Source organism: Carettochelys insculpta, chromosome 4, assembly GCF_033958435.1.
Source record: "Carettochelys insculpta isolate YL-2023 chromosome 4, ASM3395843v1, whole genome shotgun sequence".
Lineage (NCBI taxonomy): Eukaryota > Metazoa > Chordata > Testudines > Carettochelyidae > Carettochelys > Carettochelys insculpta.
The window spans coordinates 49012498-49036041 of NC_134140.1; the positions used below are offsets into that span (position 1 = coordinate 49012498).

The window sequence follows — 23544 nt, forward strand, 5'->3', positions numbered from 1 at the left end:
GCGGGGCAGGCGGGCCCGTGCCTGGGCTCCGTGATTGGGAGACAGAGTGAGCCCGGTTGGGCAGTGTGTGCGCTGCACAAAAATGCACTCGGATGCCGCCGCTGTCAGTGAGTAGCGGCCGGGCCGGGGATCGCGCCGCGGGCTGGGTGAGGGGGTCGCGGCCCGCGGGTCTCCTGTAGTCCCTGCTGGGGCGCTGCCCGGTGCTCGCGGGACGAGGGCGACGTGGGGCCTGTGGGCGGGGGGGTATTGGCGGGGGCACGTAAAGACGAGAGGCCTCCCGGCCCCGAGAGCCGCGGCTGGGGGAGCCTCGCAGGGGCTGCGGGCGGCCGGCGGCCGGGGCGGCTCTGCGGCGGTTCCGAGCGCTGACCGAGGCTGTGACGCAGTTTCTCCACCTTTGCACAGGAGCCTCGCGTCTGGCGCCGACCCCGCAGGGTGCCTCTGAGAGTTGTATTGTGCGCGGAGAGGATCGCAGCGGGCACCACCGCGCGGCACCTTCCGCCGGGGGCGATTTAACGGGTTCAGTGTCTGCCCGGTGCGGGAGGAGCGGGCTGTGCTGTGAAGGGGAAGGAACCCGGTGCATTGTGGGAGCGGGAGTCTCTCGCTGCACCGCGCCGTTGGGATGAGCGGCTGCGAGGACTACAATTCCCAGCATGCATCGCGCACCACTTCACACCGCCCCCCCCCCCCCCTTTGGGTAAATGCCAGCTGCAGCTTCATGCTCAGCTCGGGGACCCGGAGGCAGGGACATACTTCGGGCCCGGGGGTAGGGGATAAGGCAGCGCTCTCCCGAGGAGTATCATCTCTCTTGGGGCGGGGAGAGGGAGCACCGGCTGGCTTTATCTCTACGGAACTATACGCTGTGGAGTAGCAGGGTGCAAGGGTCCTGAGCACAGGGAGGGTTTTGTTTGCCCAGTGAGCTGCGGGGAGGCAGGGATGCAGAGCCCGGCGAGGCATGTGTTTCAGGAGCTCGTTCTAGAGTGGGAAGGAGGCTACGCTTCCAAGCATAAGACTGTCTCTGTAACATGAGGTTGTTGACTGTCACTGACAGGAGAAAAGGCACAGCACTGAGAACAAATATTTATCTCATGGGGCAAAGTCTGATCTGGAACATTGTTATCTCTTTGCATATTTTCTTATTTTGGGAAAGGTTCATGAGCTTGAAAATTACTATTAGCAGCGAAGCTGTGTAGGTCTTGGATTTTCTTGCCTCCATCTTCTACCTTTCAGAATTAGAGCGTGGAGAAAAAGAGCCTAGCATAGGAACATAGTGTAGATTTACCCATATAGGTAGGATTCATTCATTGCTCCAGTATGTCTGATGATTTAGGGCTTTACCAAATTTATGGTTCATTTTTGTTGATTTCTTTTTTTCTTTAGATATTTAAATTTGAAGTTTCACATTATTGTAATTGTAAGAGTCCTGACCAGTGTTTTTTTTCCTATACAGAAAGATGCCAGAATTCAAGCCCCAGCTCAACACGCGCCCCCCCCCCCCCCCGACAGCACCACTCCCTGCTCAATCTCCTGCATGGCCCTGGCTCAGTCCCCCACCTGATGCCAGCTCAACAACCCCCCAACCCACCCCCTTCTGTGGCTTAAACCTCCCGCCCCCGCATGGCCCCAGCTCAGCTCACCCTCTCCCGTGGCTCAATTGCCCTGCATGGCCCCATGGCCCTAGCTCAGTCCCCCCCCAGCCTTGGCTCAACCCCACAGTGCCCTGGCTCACCCCCCCCATGCGACCGCATGGCCCTGGCTCAGCCCCCCATGCTGCTGCACAATCCTGGCTCAACCCACCCCCTACCCCGGCTCCACTTCCCCCCCACAGTCATGTGGCCCTGGCTCAACTCAACTCAACCCCCCTGCTCTTCCCCCATAGCCCTAACCTACCCGCAACCTACCCAGCCTTAATCTACCACCTACAGCAGCTCCCAGCCCACTCCCAGACTTAACTCTCCCCAACTGCATGACCCCTAAACCCAGAACTTACCTTTCAAAAGGAGCTCCAGGTGCTTCCTTGGCTGTGTGGTTCCCCGCACGTACAGCAGCAGGGGCAGCTCCCCGCTATGCATGCTGAAAGAGCAGGAGTCAGTGTAACTGCTCTGGCTGGCCATTAGGCCAATCAAATCGAGTCCTCTTTCTTCTGCAAGCAGGGAGCTGGAGGCCGAGTGGCAGCAGCTCCTTTTCAAAATGGTGCTGGGAAAAAGGTGGTGGAACACAGTTCTACTGGAAAAAAAGCCCTGCTTCTGGCTGAAAAGGAGTTGGTTGGGGTTTGCCAGGTTATTGTGCAGGGTTGCAGCACTGTTACCTTACTTCTGCACTGCTGCTGGCCATGGCTCTTGCTTTCAAAGCTGGACAGTGGCAACTTCTGGCTGGGAGCCTAGGTTTGACGACTGAGTCGCTGCCAGCAGTAGCATAGAAGTAAGGCTGGCATAGTATGGTATTGCCGTTGCCTGCAGAGCTGGGCCCTCAGCAGCCACAGCTGTACCGCTGCTCACCTCTGAAGGCTGCAGCAGACACATAAAGATGGCAATACAGCAACAGTCCTTAAATAACTTTGCAATTTCCCTGCTACGTCCTTTTGTGTCAGGAACCCCCGTTAGGGAGACAGTGGTCTTGCACATGAAATTGGTATATTCTAGGGTGAACGCGCACAAAAGACCAGACTTCACAGTCTGTGAGGACCATCAATTTGGTAGGGCCCTAATAATGATTATTAATTTGTATTGATTTAACTTTTGGGATCTGGTAGCCAGCGTTTGTTGATTCAAAGGAATGTAAAAATGTACTCTCCCAAAATTAACATAACTAGTGGCACAGGAGGATGTATACTGGCAGATAAAATCCTCTTGATCCCTGCAGTGCACACTTTACACCTTGAAGCTTGAGATTAGGCTTAATCCTGTTTTAGCATATATAATACTATATGCTTATCATAATATAGACAGATAGTAGGAGAATTATTCCCTAAACGTTCTCTACAGTACAGATATCATGGGCACATAAATGTGCTTCATGTTCTCATCAGTCTTTTCAGGAGTTATTACTAAGAAAAAAAATAAAGGTGTGAACCCTTATTGGGAAGATATTTGAGCTGGAGCTGACGTGTTTCCCTCTGCTCCCTCCTTTGGGATGTTATACGTTATCCACTGTTCACTTAACCTTTTTGTTTTTGTTTTGTTTTGTTTTTAATTTCTCTGTACAGGTTAAACCTCTCTAGTTGGACACTGTCTTGTCCAGCAACATCTGTAATCTGGTATGATTTTAACATAAGAACGTAAGAATGGCCATACTGGGTCAGACCAAAGGTCCATCCAGCCCAGTATCCCGTCTGCCGACAGTGGCCAATGCCAGGTGCCCCAGAGAAGGAGAACAGAAGACAATGATCAAGTGATTTATCTCCTGCCATGCATCTCCTGCCCTTGTACTGAAGGCTAGGGCACCATACTTTACCCCTGGCTAATAGCCATTTATGGACCTAACCTGCAAAAATTTATTGAGCTCTTTTTTAAACCCTAATAGAGTCCTGGCCTTCACAGCCTCCTCCGGCAAGGAGTTCCACAGGTTGACTGTGTGCTGTGTGAAGAAAAATTTCCTTTTATTAGTTTTGAACCTACTACCCATCAATTTCATTTGGTGTCCCCTAGTTCTTGTATTATGGGAAAAGGTAAATAATTTTTCTATATTCACTTTCTCCACACCATTCATGATTTTATATACCTCTATCATATATCCCCTCAATCGCCTCTTTTCCAGACTGAAAAGTCCCAGTCTCTCTAGCCTCTCCCCATATGGGACCCCTTCCAAACCCCTAATCATCTTAGTTGCCCTCTTCTGAACCTTTTCTAATGCCAATATATCTTTTTTGAGGTGAGGAGACCACATCTGCACGCAGTACTCAAGATGTGGGCGTACCATAGTTTTATATAGGGGAAGTATGATATCTTTTGTCTTATTATCTATCCCTTTTTTAGTAATTCCTAACATCCTATTTGCTTTACTGACTGCCGCTGCACACTGCGTGGATGTCTTCATTGTGCCAGTTCACTTTAGTCAGAAGTTCCAGATGTGAAGAAGTGGGTCTGTCCCATGAAAACTCATCTCCTAATACATTTTGGTTAGCCTTTCAAGTACTAAGGGGCCATGTGAAACTTGGACACACCCATGATAGATGGTTATCTGGCTAACTAAAATCATGCTGACAGTAACAGTGAGGTTGTTGTGTTAGTCTGTACTCCAACAAAACAAAACAGCAGAAATGTAGCACCTTAAAGACTAACAAAATGATTTATTTGGTGACGAGCTTTTGTAGGACTGACCCACTTCATCAGTTCAATCTCATGTGCAATACTGACAGACTTTTATAAGTAGAGAGGATGCAAACAAACAACAATTGCAATAAAAACCGTCACGGGGGGATGAGGGGCACGGGGGATGTTAATTGTCCTGTCTGAGATACAGGATAATTAACATCCCCCACCTCTTATATCCCTGTGTCAGTTTTTATTGCAATTTTTTTTTGGTCCTTTGTATTTATAAATGTCAGTCTGTATTGGAAATGAGATTGATCTGATGAAGTGGGTCTGTCCCACGAAACCTCGTCACCAAATAAATCATTTTGTTAGTCTTTGAAGTGCTACATTTCTGCTGCTTTGTTTTGTTGGAGTACAGACTAATACAACAACCTCACTGTTACTGTTGGCATGATTTTAGTTAGCCAGATAACCATCTGTCATGGGTGTGACCAAGTTTCACATGGCCCCTTAGTACTTGAAAGGCTAACCAAAATGTATTAGGAGATGAGTTTTCATGGGACAGACCCACTTCTTCACATCTGGAACTTCTGACTAAAGTGAACTGGCACGATGAAACTATAACAGAGAGAGAGAAAAAAATTAAACGAAAACTGACAAATCAGGTACATGGAACAGAAAAGGAGAGTAACGGGGGGAAGAGGGAGAAGAAAATTACTTACTGCAAGTGTCTATTAAGTAACTATCTGCCTAAGATCTCTGAGAATATCCAAGATGGGGAAGCTATCTTTGTAATGCGTAAAGTAGTTGCTATCTCTATTAAGACCAAGCTGCAGAGTGTTGAACTTGAGAATAAACTCCAGTTGAGATGTCTTCCCCCATCTTCTGTCCTATGTAGCTGATTTGTCAGTTTTCATTTCATTTTCTTTTTTGTCTGCGTTATATTTTCATCATGCCAGTTTATTTTCATCAGAATTTCCAGATCTGAAGAAGTGGGTCTGTCCTATGGAAGCTCATCACCTAATAAATTATTTTGTTAGTCTTTAAAGTACTACATGACTGCTTTTTTGTTTTGTGAAGATACAGACTAACATGTCTATCTCTCTGTGACTGTGGTCTCTTGAAGTTTGTTTACAGCTGCCAGGCCCAGTGCTCAGTGCTGTTATCTATCTTTTAATGTACCCCTAAATATCTTCTGACCAGCCACGCTGGTCATGCTTCTACTCAATATTGACCTCCCTATGGTCTGGCAAATTCTCTCATTTGGCACTGTTCAGGTTCTGAGGGTGCTGGACTAGAGAGGTTCAACCTGTAGCAAACTTACGTACACGTTGCACCTCCCTGGTCCAGCACCCTTGAGACCTGAGTGGTGATGGACCTGGGGAGATGAGTGCTTCCCTGCTGTCCGCCGGCCACATTCTGGGGCTCCGCTTGGGGTATGTGCCTGTTCCTGGCTGCCAACCCCACTTCTCCCCGGCCCCATGAGGATTCTATTCCAGGCTATGGCCGCAGCTCCCACTCCATAGCTGTGGCTGTGCCTGAAGCTCTCCCGCTGTGGCTCCCCAGAGGCTTCGTAGATGCTGCAGCCCTGCCCCCTGCTTGAATTCCTGGCCCCCAGCCATTCTGGCCCGCACAGGCAGGCTTCCTGGTCCCTTCCAACTTTCCAGAGCTGCCTCGCCCCACTCAGCTGGGATGCTCTCCCAGCCATTGGGTCTCTCTGGTCTGGGTAGACCATGGATGTTGATGGACCAGAGTGTCCCAGATTTCAGAGGCTGAACCTCTGCTTTTTCTGGGTTTCCAGCTGTCACTGGCTCGGCTCCTCCCCATCCTTCTCTTCAGCACCATCCATTGAAATGTAACTGTCTCTGGTAGTTCAGTGCATTTCCTTCTCTTTCTCTTTTTTTAATATACTTTCATCACTTCCATAAAATAATTTGGGTATAAGAAATCTCTGTGCCAATTTATAAAGTCTTGCAAAACTTTGCTCCCCAAGTGTGAGTAACTAGTTTTCAGTACAAATTTACAAAATAACGTTGCATCATTAGTGTTATGTTTTGAGGGAGTAAATGTGCTGAGCCGGTAAACTTTTCTGATAATTTTGCAAGATTCAGTTAATTTTTTTATTTTTCTTTCCTCTCCATCTCATTGGGAAAGACTTAGTACTTCTTGATTACATCTTTGATATTTTAATATCTTCTGTAGTCTTGAAAAATCTACTTACTTACAGTTTTTTCCAAAATTAACAGACTTTGTTGTCTCTAGTTTATACTTCTGTGTTTGTAGATTAATGTGGGTGCTTGAGATAAGAATTAGCTGTTCTTTGAATAGCGGACCTTTCAGGATGGGTTGATTTGAATCAACAAGAAAAAATCATTGGTTTAAATCACGTTTCCCACTGATAATTCTTCACATATTTCTTAAGGAATGGTGCAAATCTGATCACTAATCCATGTTAATTTATGACTCGGTACAGTATTGTACAACATAAGAGGGTATATTTTGTGTAATTTTTAAAAATAGCTTGATATATATCGATTTAGGAAATAATATGTAATACTCATTACAGCTACGTCTACACTGCATTCCCCTTTCAGAGGAGGAATGCAAATGAGGGAAATGAAAAATGCAAATGAAACGCTGATTAGAAATCTCACACTTTATTTGCATAATCTCATATCGTGTTTCCGGAAGAGGCTTTTCTGAAAACAAAAAACAACTGTATAGATGGGGTTCCTTCGGGGGAAAAAAATTATTTTTGAAAGAACCCTTCTTCCTATTTTGTTTCAGAAAGGTTTTTTTTTTATTCCTCCCCCCCCCCGAAGAAACCCCCTCTACACATCTGTTTTTTGGAATAGCCTCTTCCAGAAATGTGATCACATGAGATTATGCAAATGAAGCACAAAATTACAAATCGTCACTTCATTTGCGTTTTCAGTCTCCCTTATTTGCATTCCTCTGTGGAAAGCGGAATGCAGTATAGATGTAGCTTACCTGTGTCAAGCTGAAAAGGACATTAGGAATGGTAGGAACAAATGGTAAATCTCACAAACAAACATAACTGCATTTATATTTTATTAAAAGAATTTTAAATGTTACATAAATGTTTCAAATTTACAATTGCAGCATTCTCCTGAGTTGCTGACTGACAGCTGTCTTTACTCTTTTTCTAAAAAATGTTTTTAAATGTTCTTAATCCTAACAGACAAGTCCTCAGAACACTAAATGTATCGTGTCCTTAAAACTTCTTTACCGAGCTCTCATATTCCTCACTCCCTCTGTCTTTTTGATTCATAGACTGAAACAGAAATGTGTGGTCCTGCTTTTTCAGTTCCCAGTCGAATTCTTAAACTTGTGTAAATAATACCAAATGATAAAAGCGTTCTATATATGCAGAGGAAGCTAGCACTCTGAAAAGTTGGTTGGGAACTGAAGGAACATTGTTTCAGAGTACCTGGCTAATGATTCCCACAAATTTCAGGGGAGTGACTTTGTTCAGAACATAATCGCTAAACATTTACTGATTGTGTGGTTTTGCTCCAGCCTTAACAATCACTCCTTAATAATAAATTTTGAGATGCCCATGGCAGCAGCAGTAGTAGCAGTGTCTTTAGAAGTTAGGTATCTGTCTTTGTATCTTGGGTGAAGAACATGTACAAGAAAATTGGTTGGATTTAGTATTTGATCCATTCAGTTCTTATTGCCTGCAGTTTAACTTTCTGGTGAGGTGTTTCTTTTGTCAACGTCTCTTGAAATACCTTCCAGTTTCAACAGCATCAGCAGTGCAGCGGCATTCCTTTGAAATGTGTTTAAGGCTATGGATAATAAGTTTCACTGTTAGATACAGTAGGGTCTTAACATTCGCACCAGTTCCATGTTGAGAACCCTCGTGAATATTGGATTTCGCGAATATGGCTCCTGCTTGGAGCCCAGTTGCCGGTGCTCCTGCCCAGGGCCTCGAGGGAAGCGGTGGCTGCTGGCACTTGCAAATAATTGAATTCGCAAATATTAAGTTTGTGAATCTTGAGACCCTACTGTACTTTGTATGAGATACTTAGTCTATTTAATCACCATTTTCTTCACAAAATTTTATAATAGACCAATTTATAACAAATTGTTCAAAACAATCAACCATAGAAGTCCACTGAACGTTTTGAGAGAGATTTATCTGGATTCTTTCTTCAGTGCAGCTGAAGCAAAATGGTGTTAACAGAAATGTTTTTATGCCTTCAACACATTTTCTTTTATTTCTGGAGAATACGTACTTAAGTCTTTGGCTAAAAGATGCATTAAATGAACAATGAAGCCGTATATTATTAAGGAACATACTTCTGTATCTTCTTATGTTTTCAGCGTTATCTATGACAAAATTCTGCATATGACAGTTGAATTTTTGTTCACGGTTGCAGCTTTCACTGCCACTTCTTTTTAATATTCCATTGTGTGGGCATTTCCCGATGTATCTCTTGTTTCTGAAAGATATGCAACTCCATCTTGTGTAGTTACATGGACACATATTGTTTTGCTTATTTTGGACATTGTTCCACCCGTCAGTCCTAAATTGGCAAATTTTTGCTCAGTATTTCTTACACATTGTTCAAATTCCTTCTCATACACTATCTAGCAACTTTCCACCAGTGTCTGCTCTAACAGGTGGAGTGTAGCCTGGTTACATAGTATTTATTATTAACAATGGGAGAAGGAGAATTTTTGTGGTTAAAATGAACCAAGCACTCTTTTTATCTTCAATTTCTTGTTGGTATTTGCTAGTCCTTACTACAAACCCATTCCTAATGGTGGTTTTGCTAGATTGAAATCTTTTGCTAGTTACTGATGTTTTGTTGTCTGAAATATGTTTAGTTGTAGCACTGTTGTTAAAAGTACCAATAGGTGATTTCAGGTTGTTGCAGATAGCTTAAATGGGTCCTGAAACAAAATTCAGAAACGATTTTGAATAGTCATATTTTTCAGTTCTTCTCATTCTGCTATTCAGTTAATCATTTACAATATTTTCAGCAACGATGCAGATCTGAGTCCAAGTTACCAAAAAAAAAGGCAGACTCACTGCACTGAGGCTGCTTAATTTTAGATTCTGAACTTAGTTAACTAATTAAACAAGCCATTAGGATTAGCTAAATTAAACTTGGAAACAGCTTGGAAATTTACTTGTTAAATCACACTTGTACTAAACGCATAGAGAGAGAGTGTTACTGGGAGAAAATGATGTGGATGTCTGAAAAACAATGTGGATGAATTGGTTAGTAACTTAAATAATTCACTTTGCAATGCATTTTTCTTCATTTTCTCCCAGTAAAATGTTCTTCCTGTGATGTTTCATTTTTGCAACTAGACCATCTTCTTCTTGCACTGCTTACGCTTGAGACGTTTTCCTTTTTTACCCAGGGAAAGAATTTCTTTAAAATATTCCTCTTTGGTCCAGGAGCCATGACAGTTCTTTTGTGGCAAAAGTGTGGAGGAATATAGGAAGCTGTGTGCACATCGGCTGTGTCTACACAGTGTGCTGCTGCCAGCAAGGTCATGCAAATGAGATGCTCATTTACAAACTGAGTGCCTCATTTGCATACTCTCATGTGATTGCTGTCCTGGCAGAGGCCTCAGTCGCCACAAAACAACCTGTGCAGATGGAGGCCTGTTGACCAAAGTCCCCTGTGTTGACAGGCCCTTATCCATCATTTTTGTCAGGGATTAGGCCCTGTCTACACATAAATGTGCACTGGTTTAATTAATCTGTTTAATGAAAACAGTGAATTTCTTATGGGGACCCTCTTGTTATGATTTAAAAGTGAATTATTTGGGGCCATTTCAAACTAGTTCTTAAAGTAAACCGGAATAAGTTTGGTTTAAACTAAACTGTCCACACAACCTTTTGCATAGGTTTAATGAAGGTGTGATGTCAAAAATAATTTTGTATTTAAAGCAGTGCAACACTGTAACTAGGCCAACTGTTGCTGTTAACAGTTCAGTTACCTAGTGAAATAAGGGTTTTCTTCATAGAAAGTCATGTTTTTTTTGCCTTAACATTACTCATTTCAATCTGCATTTTATACAAAATCTTGGAATCCTGAATTGCAGGTGACTAAATAGTATGATTAGCAGCACTGTATGAGTATAGCTGAGTTTAAAAATAACATATGCTTTGAGTCAGGTGTAAATTAGTGCACCAAATGGTTTGCCTCACTGAATCAAATTTTGTTTCTTTTCTCTGCTCTTCATGGCTGTATCTTTAAAACGTATCAGAACAAATTTTAGTAGGATTCCTCAGACAAAAGAAACCCTAATTTTCAGCTTTTTGTTTTCTGCCTTTTGGCTAGGAATATAGGCTTTTCAGAGCTATGCATTGTGGAAACTGTGGGTTTTAGGTTGAAAATGTTGATCCGTTTCAGATCTGGGTTTTTATTTTAAAATGCCTTTATGATATAAACTGATACATAGTTGTGAGTCTGTTAGCAGACCTAGTCTTGTCAGTGTTGGAGCTTAACTGTTTTAAAAAGTGATTCTGGTTAATGTGGATTTGTCTGAAGATAGGAAAGGTAATTTTTAAGTGGCTTTATTAAATAACTGGCATGTAATTTTGTCGTTTGGAATTTTTGTAAATAATTGTGTTCCTCCTTGATGTGGGCTTACTCTTTTAAAAATAGATATAGGACTTACTGTACAATTTTGAGCATACTCCTTCTTCCTTCCCTTTCTCTTTTTCTGTTCTGTGGGACATTGACTTCAAAGTCAAATTACTATAATTTAACTGCTGAACAATGTAGTAGGTACATGCAGCGGTTGGCTTTTCTTGCTGTGTCCCCGTTTTGTAGTTAGTACACTGCTGCCAATACATCTGTGTATTAGATCTTGTCTACACTATTGAGTTATACAAGCTGCCTTGCAGTAATCTCAGCCTTACATCAATGTACACTAAAAAGTTGCTTCTGCTGATACAACTCACTTGCTATGCTAACTTCACATCTGTGAGTGGCATAGTGCTTGAGGCAGCGGTGGGCAACCTGTGGCCTGCGGGCAGCGTATGGCTCACTGGGGTTCCACCTGCAACCTGTGGACATCTGGTCGCTCCGCTCCCCTCCCCTCCCACTTTTTGCATGCCAGGGCACTGGAACCTTGTACTTCCTATTCCTTCCCCTCCCTCCCAGCACTTTTGGAGTGCTGCCCATCACCTGATTTGTGCTCTGTTCCTGCTCCTCTCTTCCTTCCCTCCCAGAACTGGAATGCTGCGAATCAGCTGCTCGTAGCATTCCACCTCTGGGAGGGTGTGGGAGGGGCAGTGATGGAGCACAAATCAGGTGTTTCACACTTTCTGAAAGTGCTGGCAGGGGTTAGGAGGAGTGGGAGGCAATTGCAGGGCTCTGATATGTGAGAGGTCTGGGGGAGGAGAGCACACGGGGGCTGCTGGAGTGCAGGATGGAACCTTAGTAGGCCACGGGCTCCTGTGGCCCACTGCAGTGAACAAGGGCTACTCATGTGGTCCACTCACTATTTGTGGTTGCCCATCCCTGGCTTAAGGCAATGCAGTGTCAGTGTAGATACTGAATTACTTATAACTTCAGTAGCCTCCGAGAGGTGTTCCGTGATGTCCCAACATGACCACTCTGGTCACTACTTTAATCTCTGCTACTTGACAGCCAGGTACACAGATGCACTCTCTTCTCCATAAATAGCCCTTCAGTTTTTTGAAATTCCTTCTCCTGTTTGCTTGATAAGGAAAAATAACTGCCCAGTGACCATGGTGGCTCTACACTGCAGACACGCTTCTGCCTGTAGTATGCAGGAAACATTGGAGCTCGTGGGTCTGTGGGAGAAGAAACTCTGTAGGCACATCTCTGCTTCAGCCATAGAAATGTGGCTATGGATATCTATGAACATATTGCTGAAGGTATAAGGGAGAGAGGGCTGCAAGAGGGACTTTCCATAGTGCTGCCTGGAAGCCATCCAGCTGCAGCATGTATACCAGAAGTCAAGGGTGGCAAACATTTGGTATGGAGCTGCAAACATGCCGCTTTTATAAAGAGCTGCATGCCATCTTTGGAAGAGACCCCATTACCACCCCCAAGAGCTCCATGGGTATTGTGTGGGAGATGGAGTCCCAGCCCCCAGAATAAACAGTGAGGAGAGGGAGAATTACAGGGGTACAGGTGACTGGGTGATCTAATGGTGGACCAAGGCAGGACCTGTTTTTTGACTCCCAAGCAGTCAAGCCAGTTCTTAACAGTCCAGCCCTGGTGTACCTGTTGTGGGGAAAGAAACTTTTGATTAGTATGCAGTTTGCTTTGATATTGCAGGGATGTGTCTGTCATTTACTCTTTTCTTAAATCATGTTAGAAAAGATCGTGAAATAACAAATAGACATAGTCTGTTTGTCATGTACATTTAGCCAGAGGGGGCTTGCAGAACAGTTTTTCTGTGCACTGGGATGTCCCGTAAATCCTCCAAAGACATCTAGGGGAAACTGTCGTGAGGGTAGTCTACAGTACTGTGGGGAGGGCTGCCTTATTTCTTCCACAGCCATAGGACACTTTCCCACACCTCTTTGCAATTACTCCTGCAGACACAAGCTAGCAGCATATGGGCCCGGTCTGCAGTTGAATGTATGCAGGATGTATGTATTTCCTCTCATCCTCTGTTACCCTCAGGAGTGAGATATCAGCTAAAATGAATAGCGCCTGTGGGACATGGTGCCTGTAATCAGTTCATTTGTCTTGTCCACATATATTGATGCTCGTCTTCTTCCTTGCTTCCTTCTGCTCCTGCCTGCATTGTTCTATATTACCTCCTCCCGTTTGGGCTGTACTCACATGGCTGGGACTGTTGTTATGCTCTGTGAATCCTCAAAGGGAGTGAGAATGTAGTATTTATAACCTGTGGATCAAAGGGAGTGAGATCAGTGTGCTAATTGTCCATTTATCTTGTGAATACAGTGCACACAGGTGCTATTGTGAGCGTATTTTTTGCAGCTGGAAATGTATCTTTGGGGTGTCCCCATTCACAGCAGAGGAGCAGCTCAGACAGATAAAGAGAGGCAAGAGGATGCAGAATGACATATTCCAAGAGACCTTGCAATCCTCTGGTGTTTGTAAACAGAGCACAAGGCTTGGAAAGATCACCCCAGTGCAGTGAATGGGCAGGGATAGTATGACAGACCTCCGGCAGGAGATGTTAGTATTTCCCAAGCTGCAAACTGACATGCTGGAGACTCTTCTTGACCTTCAGGTTCAACAGACCCAGGCTCACCTCCATCTACAACCACAGAAAACTGCATTCTGGTACCTCCCTGTGTACCCCCCCACCCCACATTCACTGTGGTGTCTGAGGCTGCTTCAACTACCCCTCCTGTTCCACCCTAGGGCAGAGTACAGGTTTTTATAGCTACACATATTCTGACCTCTGAGAGACCCTGGCAATGTAAATCAAAAAAGCAGTCCAGTAGCACTTTAAAGACTAACAAAATAATTTATTAGGTGATGAGCTTTCGTGGGACAGACCCACTTCTTCAGACCATTCAGTAATAAATTATTTTGTTAGTCTTTGAAGTGCTACTGGACTGCTTTTTTGTTTTGATAGTATATAGACTAGCACGGCTCTCTCTCTGTTACGGGCAATGTACATGCTTATGAAATGGAAATGATTTTTCACAAATTCTTTTCCCTTTCTTTATAAAGTTTAATTCAGTTATAAATACATGTGTTTGGATTTGGAATAAAAGTCTATTGTGGAAACTTAATTCATTTTTATTAGTTTACAGCATATGCTGTCTGGGGTGACATAGTTTGCAGGTAATCACAATAGGTGCATTTACAATGTTGTATACTACAAACACAGCACTCCTTATAAGGTTCATATCAAGGTACCAAAAAACACCCCAAGCCCACAAGCCATGCAGAGCATACCACAGTAATACGTTTTACTGTGGCTCACTGTTGAAAGGTTCTTTCAAAGCCTCCAGAGCCACATAGCTCTCTTTTGAGTTCTTCTTGTAGCCCTTATGTTGGCTGCTTGAAATCAGCAGGTAACCTTTCCACCTCTGCCCTTCACCCCAGCCCTCCAGCCCAGCAGAACCTTTTTTTGTTTCATAAATATTATGAAGAATATCTCATGAGTAGACAGTACCAGCAGCCTTTCATGTGTCCAAAGGCACATTCAGCTGTCATTCTGTACGTGCTGAGTTGGTGATTGAAGTGCTCCTTGCTGTTATTGAGGTGGTCAGTATATAGTTCATGAGCCATGGGAGTAAAGGATCAGCTGAATCTCTCAATATTGCTGTTGGAATTTCAGCACCCCCAGTGGTAATTGTCTGCCCGGGAAAGAGAGACCTTACTTGCAGCTTTCTGAACAGAGTTGTTTTCTTAAAGAGGCAGGCATCCTGCACCTTCCCTGAGTCACCCGTGTTGTCATTAAAATGTCCTCAGTGATCCACCACGCTTACAGTACCATTGAAAAGTAGCCCTTTCTCTTGATGTGTTTCTGTGACAAGGTGGTCTGGTGCTAAAATGAGGATATGCATGCCAGCTATTGCCCCACCCCACTGGGAAATCCCACTTTTGCAAAATCATACACTGTATCTAGCGTGTTGCCCAGAGTCACAATCCTTTGTACCAGCATATGGTTAATGGCCCTGCACACTTGCGTTACAACACCACTGAAGGTGGATTTCCTAAATCCAAATTGATTCCTGACTGATTGGTAATAGTCTGGTATTGTAAGTCTTCAACCTGCTGATCATCACTCATTTCTACCCTATCAATGAAAATTTCATTTTGGTGTGCCTGCTCCAGAGGACTGCAACTTCTGCTCCTCGTCCGATACTCAACATAATAATACCATCCCACCAGGCAGTGCTTGTTTCTTGGGCACAAAATCAACACTCCACCTATGCAGCTGTTCCATGAATGCATGCATCAATCTTGAAAGTTACATTCTGGGCTTGTCTACACTACCTCCCTACTTCGAAGGGAGGATGGTAAGTAGGGTGTTGGGAGTTTGTTAATGAAGTGCTGCGGTGCATATGCAGCACTTCATTAAGCAAATTCCCCCTGTGGCAACTTCGAAGCGCCAGCTCGCGTCTAGCTGTGGCTCACCCGGTGGTACTTCAAAGTGCCAGGGCAACTTCGAGGTCCCTTTACTCCTCCAAAGGACTTTGAAGTTGCCCTTGCACTTCAAAGTACTGGCGGGTGAGCCGCGGCTAGACGTGAGCCGACACTTCGAAGTTTTAAACTTCAAAGTTGCTGCGGGGGGGGGGGGGGGCGGATTTGCTTAATGAAGTGCTGCATATGCACTGCAGCACTTCATTAATAAACTCCCAACACCCTACTTACCATCCTCCCTTCGAAGTAAGGAGGTAGAGTAGACACAGCGTCCATGTCCCATAAGCTGGTCTGCCAAAGAATTGCTGTGCTCCCCACTGCTGCTGTGGCAGCTCTGCAAATAAGGATCGGGTACATTGTGTTTGCAGTGCCAATCGTAGAAGTCTGTCTTGTTTTTCAGTTACTAATCTATTTAAATGCCAGTGTTCATTGATACTAAACCAGCTCTGTGCAATAATTATGGTTCTGTTTTAGCTTCAATTATGGTATTTCTCAGTTATTCAGTTTTGTTAGACTAATTAATTTAGAACTCAGATGTGACCTTTTTTGAAAGCCCAAGTGAAATAAATTAGTTCGTAACTTTGTGCAAATGCATGTGGTAATACTCTTGGTTATACATTCTGATCAAGTTTGCACTCATGCAGCTTGGCAATTAAAGGTAGATTGGATTTCCAGTGAGATTTGAAACACCAAGCCAAGTTGGTTAAGTGTTCAAATTTAAAACTGAAAGTTGAAAATTTCACAAATGCACAGCAGAATTGTATCCTGTTTTAAAATGCACTCAGTCTTTTTGCTTTGTTTTTATGCTTTGATTTGCTCAAGCAGATTTTCCTGGGGCATCTGTAAACCTAAATGGACTCACCTGTTATTGCACTCCTTTTTCTTCTGGAAACATGCCGAATATATTGCACGTTCTTTAGCTTTCTACCACGATTGTCAGATTGCTTGCAAAGCGCCCTTCAGCAACTATCTGTAACTTTTTGGTTTTGTTTATATCCTGAAAATTTAACTTTGCCTACAGTGGAGGAGATCTCTGTTTATGGACGGGATATATAGCCTTTCTTTTACTAAGTTGCACTTGCTAATTCTTGTGATGTGGCAAAAATTATACATTCTCTTTCCCCAAAGAGTTGGAGAGGGCTTTTTGTTGATGTTAGAAAGCATTCATGCAGCATTTTATATTAAAGACTGATGGCCTTTTTTTAAAGAAAAGAATTAATAAAATCTTGTTTCTAACAGTAAAACTACATTCTGTAATATAATTTAAACCAGGATAAGAGAGAGAACTAAATTTTATTTTTCCTTCAGATTTTCAGCTGAACTCTCATCTATCAACACTGGCAAATATTCACAAGATTTACCACACCCTCAATAGGCTGGTAATGACGTGCTATTTTCTCTTTTATTTATTGGTTGTTTACTTTTGAATGCATTTATTTGTGCTGTGAAATATTTAGATTTTTTACTTAATAGTTTTTTTTTTTCCTGTGGGAGAGAAATGAGTTTGAGGGGGGAATCCACATTCAAGTCTCACAGCAAACTGTCACTTCTAGTGTTCTGATTGCTTAAGGTTGCATTTGTACACACAAGAATTTAAAATTAAGATTTTGCTGTGTCCAGGAGAACCATTGTTTCTGTATGTGTACATTATGGTATGCATGGAAGCATGTGTGAAAACTCTGGGTTCCTTGTGCAAAGTGTCAGGCTCCTTACCGTAAATATGGGAATAAGTGTACTGAATACGTATCAGTCCAGTTAGAGCAATGCAAAGAAAGAAGCATAGGCTATTGATGATCCTTGCCTCCTTCACTGTACAGCTATCGTATTTTCCACAGTATAGCTCACCATGCACATACTTGTGGTTTAGGGCAACTGCACTGATATTTCCTACAGTGATCCATCAAGGTCACCCACTCTCAGGCTTTCGGTTACTCACTTTTTCTCTCCTGCATTGCGACAGGTCTTGCTCCTTTCTGACCAGACTATCTTTCAGCTTCACAGATGCCTGCCTTCATTGTACATGCCCCAGCATTAGTAGGCTACTGAAGACCACCTGCCTGCTTTTCTTTGGAGCTGATTAACAGGTGTAATTGCAGCACTTGTAAGGTGCTCCAAGGCACTTTCTGTGCAAGCCTATTTTATTTGTAAAGTAAAAAGCATAAGAGGGAACATTTTAAAATAGTAAAAGAATCCAACTGTGTGCAAGTAAGCTTATCAAAATTAATCACAGCCCTAACATGGATTTGGACAGGAGCTGTCCTTTAATCTCCCCATCTAATTTTTTTTTTTTTGGTTACCCATTTACTATAGTTTCAGCTCAGAACAAGCACCAAGTATTATACGACTTCAGTAGGCCCAGTCCTTCTAGAGCATTTGGGGCTCTCTGTGAATCAAGGATCTTGTCCATTTACTGGATCAGGAAGAAGGCCATGCGCCAGTTTAAAAGCAGGCTGTTAATTTAAAAACTGATTGTGGTCTGTTGGTTTCTGGAGAAACCAGTGTATGTGGTCCTTTCCGTGGAGGTGGCTTTTCAGGAAATGTCACAATCTTCAGTGAATTTGCTTGATTACCTCCCGCTGTTCATCTATTTACCCTACCCCTGGAAGTAGACACAATTCCATAACACACATCGTTTCATTAAAAATCAGTCAACTCCAAATATGTTAAAACTAATTAAAGTTTAACTTAATATTCTTTATTTAGGGTCTTGCAGGAAGTTTAGTCCATTATAGCTGCTTCTGCTACAGAAATGGGTATAATTAGGGTGGTGTCTGACAGGCAAGGGGAACCCACTGACTGAATTGGGGAGAATGAATTCTTCCTAAAAGTGGGTGGGGAGGCCATCAGACCTCACCCACTCTGTGGCCCCACTCTTGTCTCTGTTTTTCCCCACACCACCTAAGGCCATGCCCCATGGCCAAGATGGAGTCCAGCTTGGGAGCTCAGGCTCCTCCGCTGCCCAGGATGAAGGGACCTGAGAGCAACGTCTAGCATGTGCCCCTGCCCCTCAATTCCCCTCCTCACTCTTGTAGCATGATTTCCTAAAATCAAAGAATATGGAATATTTGAAAATACACCTTATGCTTTCTGGGTTTATTTAGAAATTTGTGCTGTAAGCAGAATGAACATTTGATGGGACTTCACTATATGGCACTAAACTGTGGTCCTGGTTGTCCACACGTGTAGTGAGTTTACCCCCATTAACCACCTTCTTCTCCCACTGTTGAGTGGATGGATTTACACCCATGAAGGGACAGCATGACATGTTTGAAATGGTATGGGTTGTGAAAGGTTCAGTGTGAACATTAAATGTCACTGGCAAACTGTCTGTGTGACTTTTTTCTACCCTGGAGGTTCAGTCACACAGCTGATTCTTTGAGGTGGAGGTTCATTTGACTTTCCAGCAGTGGGTGTTGTGAGTACTCTAGGGTGAAGTAACTCGGCTGGCTGCATATGGCATACCATTTCTCCTCCTGATTCAGAACTGGTTTCCCTCCCCTTGAGTTCAGGTCTTGGCTTGGGCCTGATGCCTGTCCTGTGATCCTGTCTCCTTTATGTTCAATCAACCTCAATTGGATAGGCTGACCAATATGCAGATAGAGAACCTATCTCCTAGACGTGGTCACATCTCTGGGATTTTGTCTGTTAACCATGATTTCATGTTGGGGTGTCAGAATTCATAGAATTGTTATATACCTATTATTCATGGGCCTCATCGATAGTGGTAGCTCCCAACTGCTTCTCCATGTCCTTATGTAACCATTAATTTTATTTGCAATCTCAGCATAAAGCATAGCTCTTTTTTCTGAATTCCATGAACTCAGCTAACAAAGTTTTGTTTACGGCTTTCACAATGTTTATAGTCCTCCCTTCCCATTAGGGTAAAAATGTCCAAGGCCTTTGTCCCAGACTGTAGTGGAACCACTTTATTCCCACCGTATTTAGTTTATACCACATTTAAAAAATGTGTAGGAACACATCCATTTCAGTCTCCCCTTGAAGTCTTATGCTGTTCATCAGTACAAGTTGTGGGGGACTGGCTTGATGTGTTGGACTCTAGTTCTTTCCATGGTATTTCCATTTCACACTGATGTTGGTGATACCTGTCCTCTCTCTCTGCCCGCTGCTGTTGGGGCTCCTTGTGCTTGTGGTGGTGGTTCTTCTCTTTTCTCTTGCACTGACACTGCCTACACTGGTTTGCGAGCTGCTGGGTTTCCAGAAGTTCTGTGATCCTGTTCTGCTCCAGCTGTTGAACTGTCCATCACGCCTATTGTGGTGATATGCTTGGTTTGGATGGCACATAGTTGTTGCCATTGCCAGGTTCTTCTTTCCTTTGGGCATTGAATCTAGGACTCGTCTTATCTTCTGGACCTTCTGCCATGAGACTGGAGGTTCTTTGTATATCTGGACCATCTTTCTTTAACTGGTCATTAGAATGCAGCTGTCATTTTGTTTGGTCCTCAGTATTGAACTACCTCTTTTTGCCTAACTCAGCCAGTTCATATTCTTCTGCTATTTATAATTCTCATTTTTCCCCCATTATTCCTTTCATAAAATGATTGAGACCTTTTATTTGTGCTTTTTTTCCTACAGTAATTGCTTTTACTCTTTTTGGTAGTTATGCAGTTTACTCTGTTGCAGCACTCTGCCACTAACCATATATATCCTAGCTCTGGCTGAACACATCTGTATTTCCTTCAGTGATCCAGTAAGGGCAGTTCAGTTTCAGGCTTTTAGCTCTCTAGCTTTTGCCTCTCTTGGGTGGAGACTTACATTCCTCTCCTTTATGACGTGCTTTTGGGCAGTATGGTTCTCTGCCATAACTGTACTTCTCAACACAGACAGTTTGCTCAAGGATGCTTGCTTGCTTTTTCCTCAGAGCAAGTTAACAGGTGTAATTGGTATACACTCACCCCTCGTTAAATGAGTACTTTATTTACTAGTACTCGCTTAAACAAAGGGACACATATTCCTCCCTTAGTTCACTCTGTGAGTGATCTCTCTGCTAATATGAGTCTTACCCTCCTCCCTGTGGCTTCAACCCCCCCTGCCAGCCCCGCAGCTCCAACCCGCTGCAGCCAGACCCCCTCCTGGCCCCACAGCCTGCTCCCCCGCAGCCCCAACCATGGAAGCCTGATGCCCCTGTTGGCCCCACAGTCAGACCCTCCTTACTGCTTGAACCCCCTCCCCTGCAGCTCTAAGCTATAGCAGCCACACCCTCTTACCAGCCCCACAGCCTGAACCTGTCCACCTATAACCCCTGCAGCCCCGAGGCCAGATCATCGCCGCCTGTATCCTCCGCGGTCCGGCAGCCTGATGTCCCTTCCATACCTACCCTATCCCCTGGTTTTCTTATTTACCTTTCCCATGGAAATGTATACAGTTCTACAATAACACACTCATAATTACATTTTTAATGAAACGGTGAATTTTAAAGATGTTAAAACTAAATCTGTAACGTTTAATTTAATTAAATCAAGTTTAGTTAGTGTAGTCCAAGAACTTTAGTCTGTTTTTTTTTCTTTTTTCCCCCTAAAGAAGTGGATGTAACAAGGGTGTTAGCTGGCACCTTAGGAGAACCTATTGTTTTTTTGCTTCGACAGTGTTGCTATTTTATAATTCACATTTTCATATTCAGATAGCGAACATTTTGCTAAAAGACAGCATATTGTCTTTAAAAAATTGTATGGAGTTGTTTGATAACCTTTCTGCATAATGCCATTTTTTAGAATTCACCAGGCTGATCTTTTAACATGCAATACAGTGAACTCCAAAATTGTTAAAAGTAATTCAATAAGGTTTAACTTATTTAATTAAGTTCATTTAGGATATTGTTTGCAATTGTTACACTGTTCCCATACACAGAATGCAAGTTCCATTAGCTTCACACTTCATGAGCATGGTAGAAAATGTATTGTGTATTTGGAGTCAAAACTTAGTCAAATCTCAACTAGTTTTCCTGAGAACTTATAACAGTATTTTTTCTCAAGAACATTTTCATGCCAAATTTCCATTTTTTTTCCCCCCGCAGCTTCAATCCTAAAGTTGTTCAAAATAGCATTGCAAGATTTATTTCTCTTTACAACATGGATATTTGTGTTTCCCTTTTCTTTTTTTTTATAAAAATAGTTGATCAGTTTATGCTCAAGCATTCAAAGATTTTAAAAAGCGCATTCTTGGGTAGATTCCTCACATGGAAACTTTCAGTTCAAAAAGGTAGTGCTTCAGAAAATTAAAAACTTAAAGTTTGATGAGAAAGGATATAGTTATGCAACCTCATCACAGAAGCACTGTCAACTGCAGTCGCTAATGAAAATTATTTGGATCACCATATCATGTGAGAGTTGAAAACATTATTATAGAGTTTTATATTGTAAGGCTACCATATCCTTTAACTGCATTGATGAAAATGTCTTACAGAATCTGACAGAAGACGTTGGTCAAGACGATCACCAGACAGGTACTTGATAATTATACACTAGAAGTGTAGAGTAGAAATTGAAGCATGCTATCTGAAAGAAAATTAACTAAAAATCCTTAGTTCGAATTGTTAAATGCCTAAATTGATATCTACTATAAAATAATAAAAATTGTTTGTTTTGAAAAGCAGCGTATTGAAAAACAGCTATCCTTTTAATTTCTCCACTTGTGAATGGTTCCAGTAGGTCTCAGTGGTATTTGCCACTTTTCTTTTACATCCTACCAGGAGTTTGCTAAGGACTCTGCCTCTACATGGCTGTTACCATTGGCATGTAGCTTCTTAGCACAAGACTTGTAGATTCTCCCTTCCCCTTAAAATTTTTGAACTCTTTGTGAGCAGTAGTGGGAATAGAGCACAATTCAGACCTCTGCTGTCTGTTTTGTGGCACCCCTTGATGCACTGCACACACTCTAGTCAGCTTTCTCTGGATTGGGATTGCGGAAGGAATCTTTCTTAAGAAAATTGACCTCTCTCTGTGTTATTCCAGTTCCTGCAAATCAGTATCTTACATATTTGTATACTGAGAGAAGTGGGAACCTAAAGTTATGCTTGTAAGGATGAAATTTTCAAAAGCACCTAAGTGATTTGGGGCCATACATGTCACTGAATTCAAACCACAAACCCTAACTAGGAGAGCATGGCCTGACTGAACCATTTAGGCTTTCATGATGTATACAATTCGAGGATAGTATAGGTTTCAATGCTTATCAGTTTCATAAGTATTTGTGGTGAGTTTCATAGTAAGGATATTAACGAAGTCCCAGACTTTTCTCTTTCGGAATAGATGAGTAGTAACTGTAAAAGTATCATAGTTGTATAAGGCTCTTCAAAATATGAAATTCTTTTACAGGTTGACCCTCTAAAATCCAGAACTCTCTCATCTGGCAACATCTGTAATCCAGCATGATTTTAGTTAGCCAGATGACCACTTATCATGGGCATGTCCAAGTTTTCTGTGGTCCCATGAAGTTTTTTTACAGCCACCAGTCCTGGCTCTAAATCCTCTGTGCTGTTATTTAGCTGTAATTTTCCCTTAACTGTCTTCTAAGAGCCTAGTAAGAAGTGGAAATGTTGGTAATGTGCTAGAAAATATTGACCTCTGTTGTCCAGGAAATTCTCTCTTTTGGCTCCAGTCAGGTCCCGAGGGTGCCAGACTAGAGAGGTTCAACCTGTAGCAATTAAGTTGAAGTACATAATCACATTAGCAGTTTAAGACTCCAAAATGTGAAGAAAGGTATTAGCGTGTTTTAATTTAAAATATTTTTTAAAGTCAAGATTTTTATTCTCTTGGTTTCTCTAAATGAATGAGAGTATATTTCCTATTATAATTTGGCTCTCCTAAAATCAGAGGACAATGCACAAAGTTTCTTTGATCAAAAGCAAAGCTACATCACTTGCCCCATAGTATCAGTGGGTCTGTTGCAGGTACAACAGGTAAAACAGCATTATTATTTTATCTCCACACACTCTTCTTGCATGAATATGACTTCATTGGGAGACTCTTCTGGAATATGGAATCCAATGAAGGGAAGTCCAAATTCTCCTTCCAAAATAAGCAAGGATGTCTTTGGAATATTTCTTATTTTCATTGTGCCTTTTTCATGTTTTCCTCTGTACTTTTGGTCTCATTCTACAGGCTTTTACCGTGTACTTTATGCTTGGATGGGTGTTTTGGTGTTCTCATATAGTTTTTAAAAACATAAAATACTTT

General features: G+C 42.7%; 1 protein-coding gene across 2 annotated transcripts in view; it reads left to right on the plus strand.

Annotated features, from left to right (window-relative positions):
* Nucleotides 1-23544, plus strand: part of DCUN1D4 (defective in cullin neddylation 1 domain containing 4) — a 58632-nt gene continuing 35088 nt past the window's right edge. For both annotated transcript variants that reach the window (XM_074991810.1, XM_074991811.1), the window contains exons 1-3: nucleotides 1-107; nucleotides 16661-16731; nucleotides 21773-21812. In XM_074991810.1, coding sequence (XP_074847911.1) covers nucleotides 83-107; nucleotides 16661-16731; nucleotides 21773-21812 — 136 coding nt within the window. In that variant the 5' untranslated portion in view covers nucleotides 1-82. The remainder of the gene's footprint in view (nucleotides 108-16660; nucleotides 16732-21772; nucleotides 21813-23544) is intronic.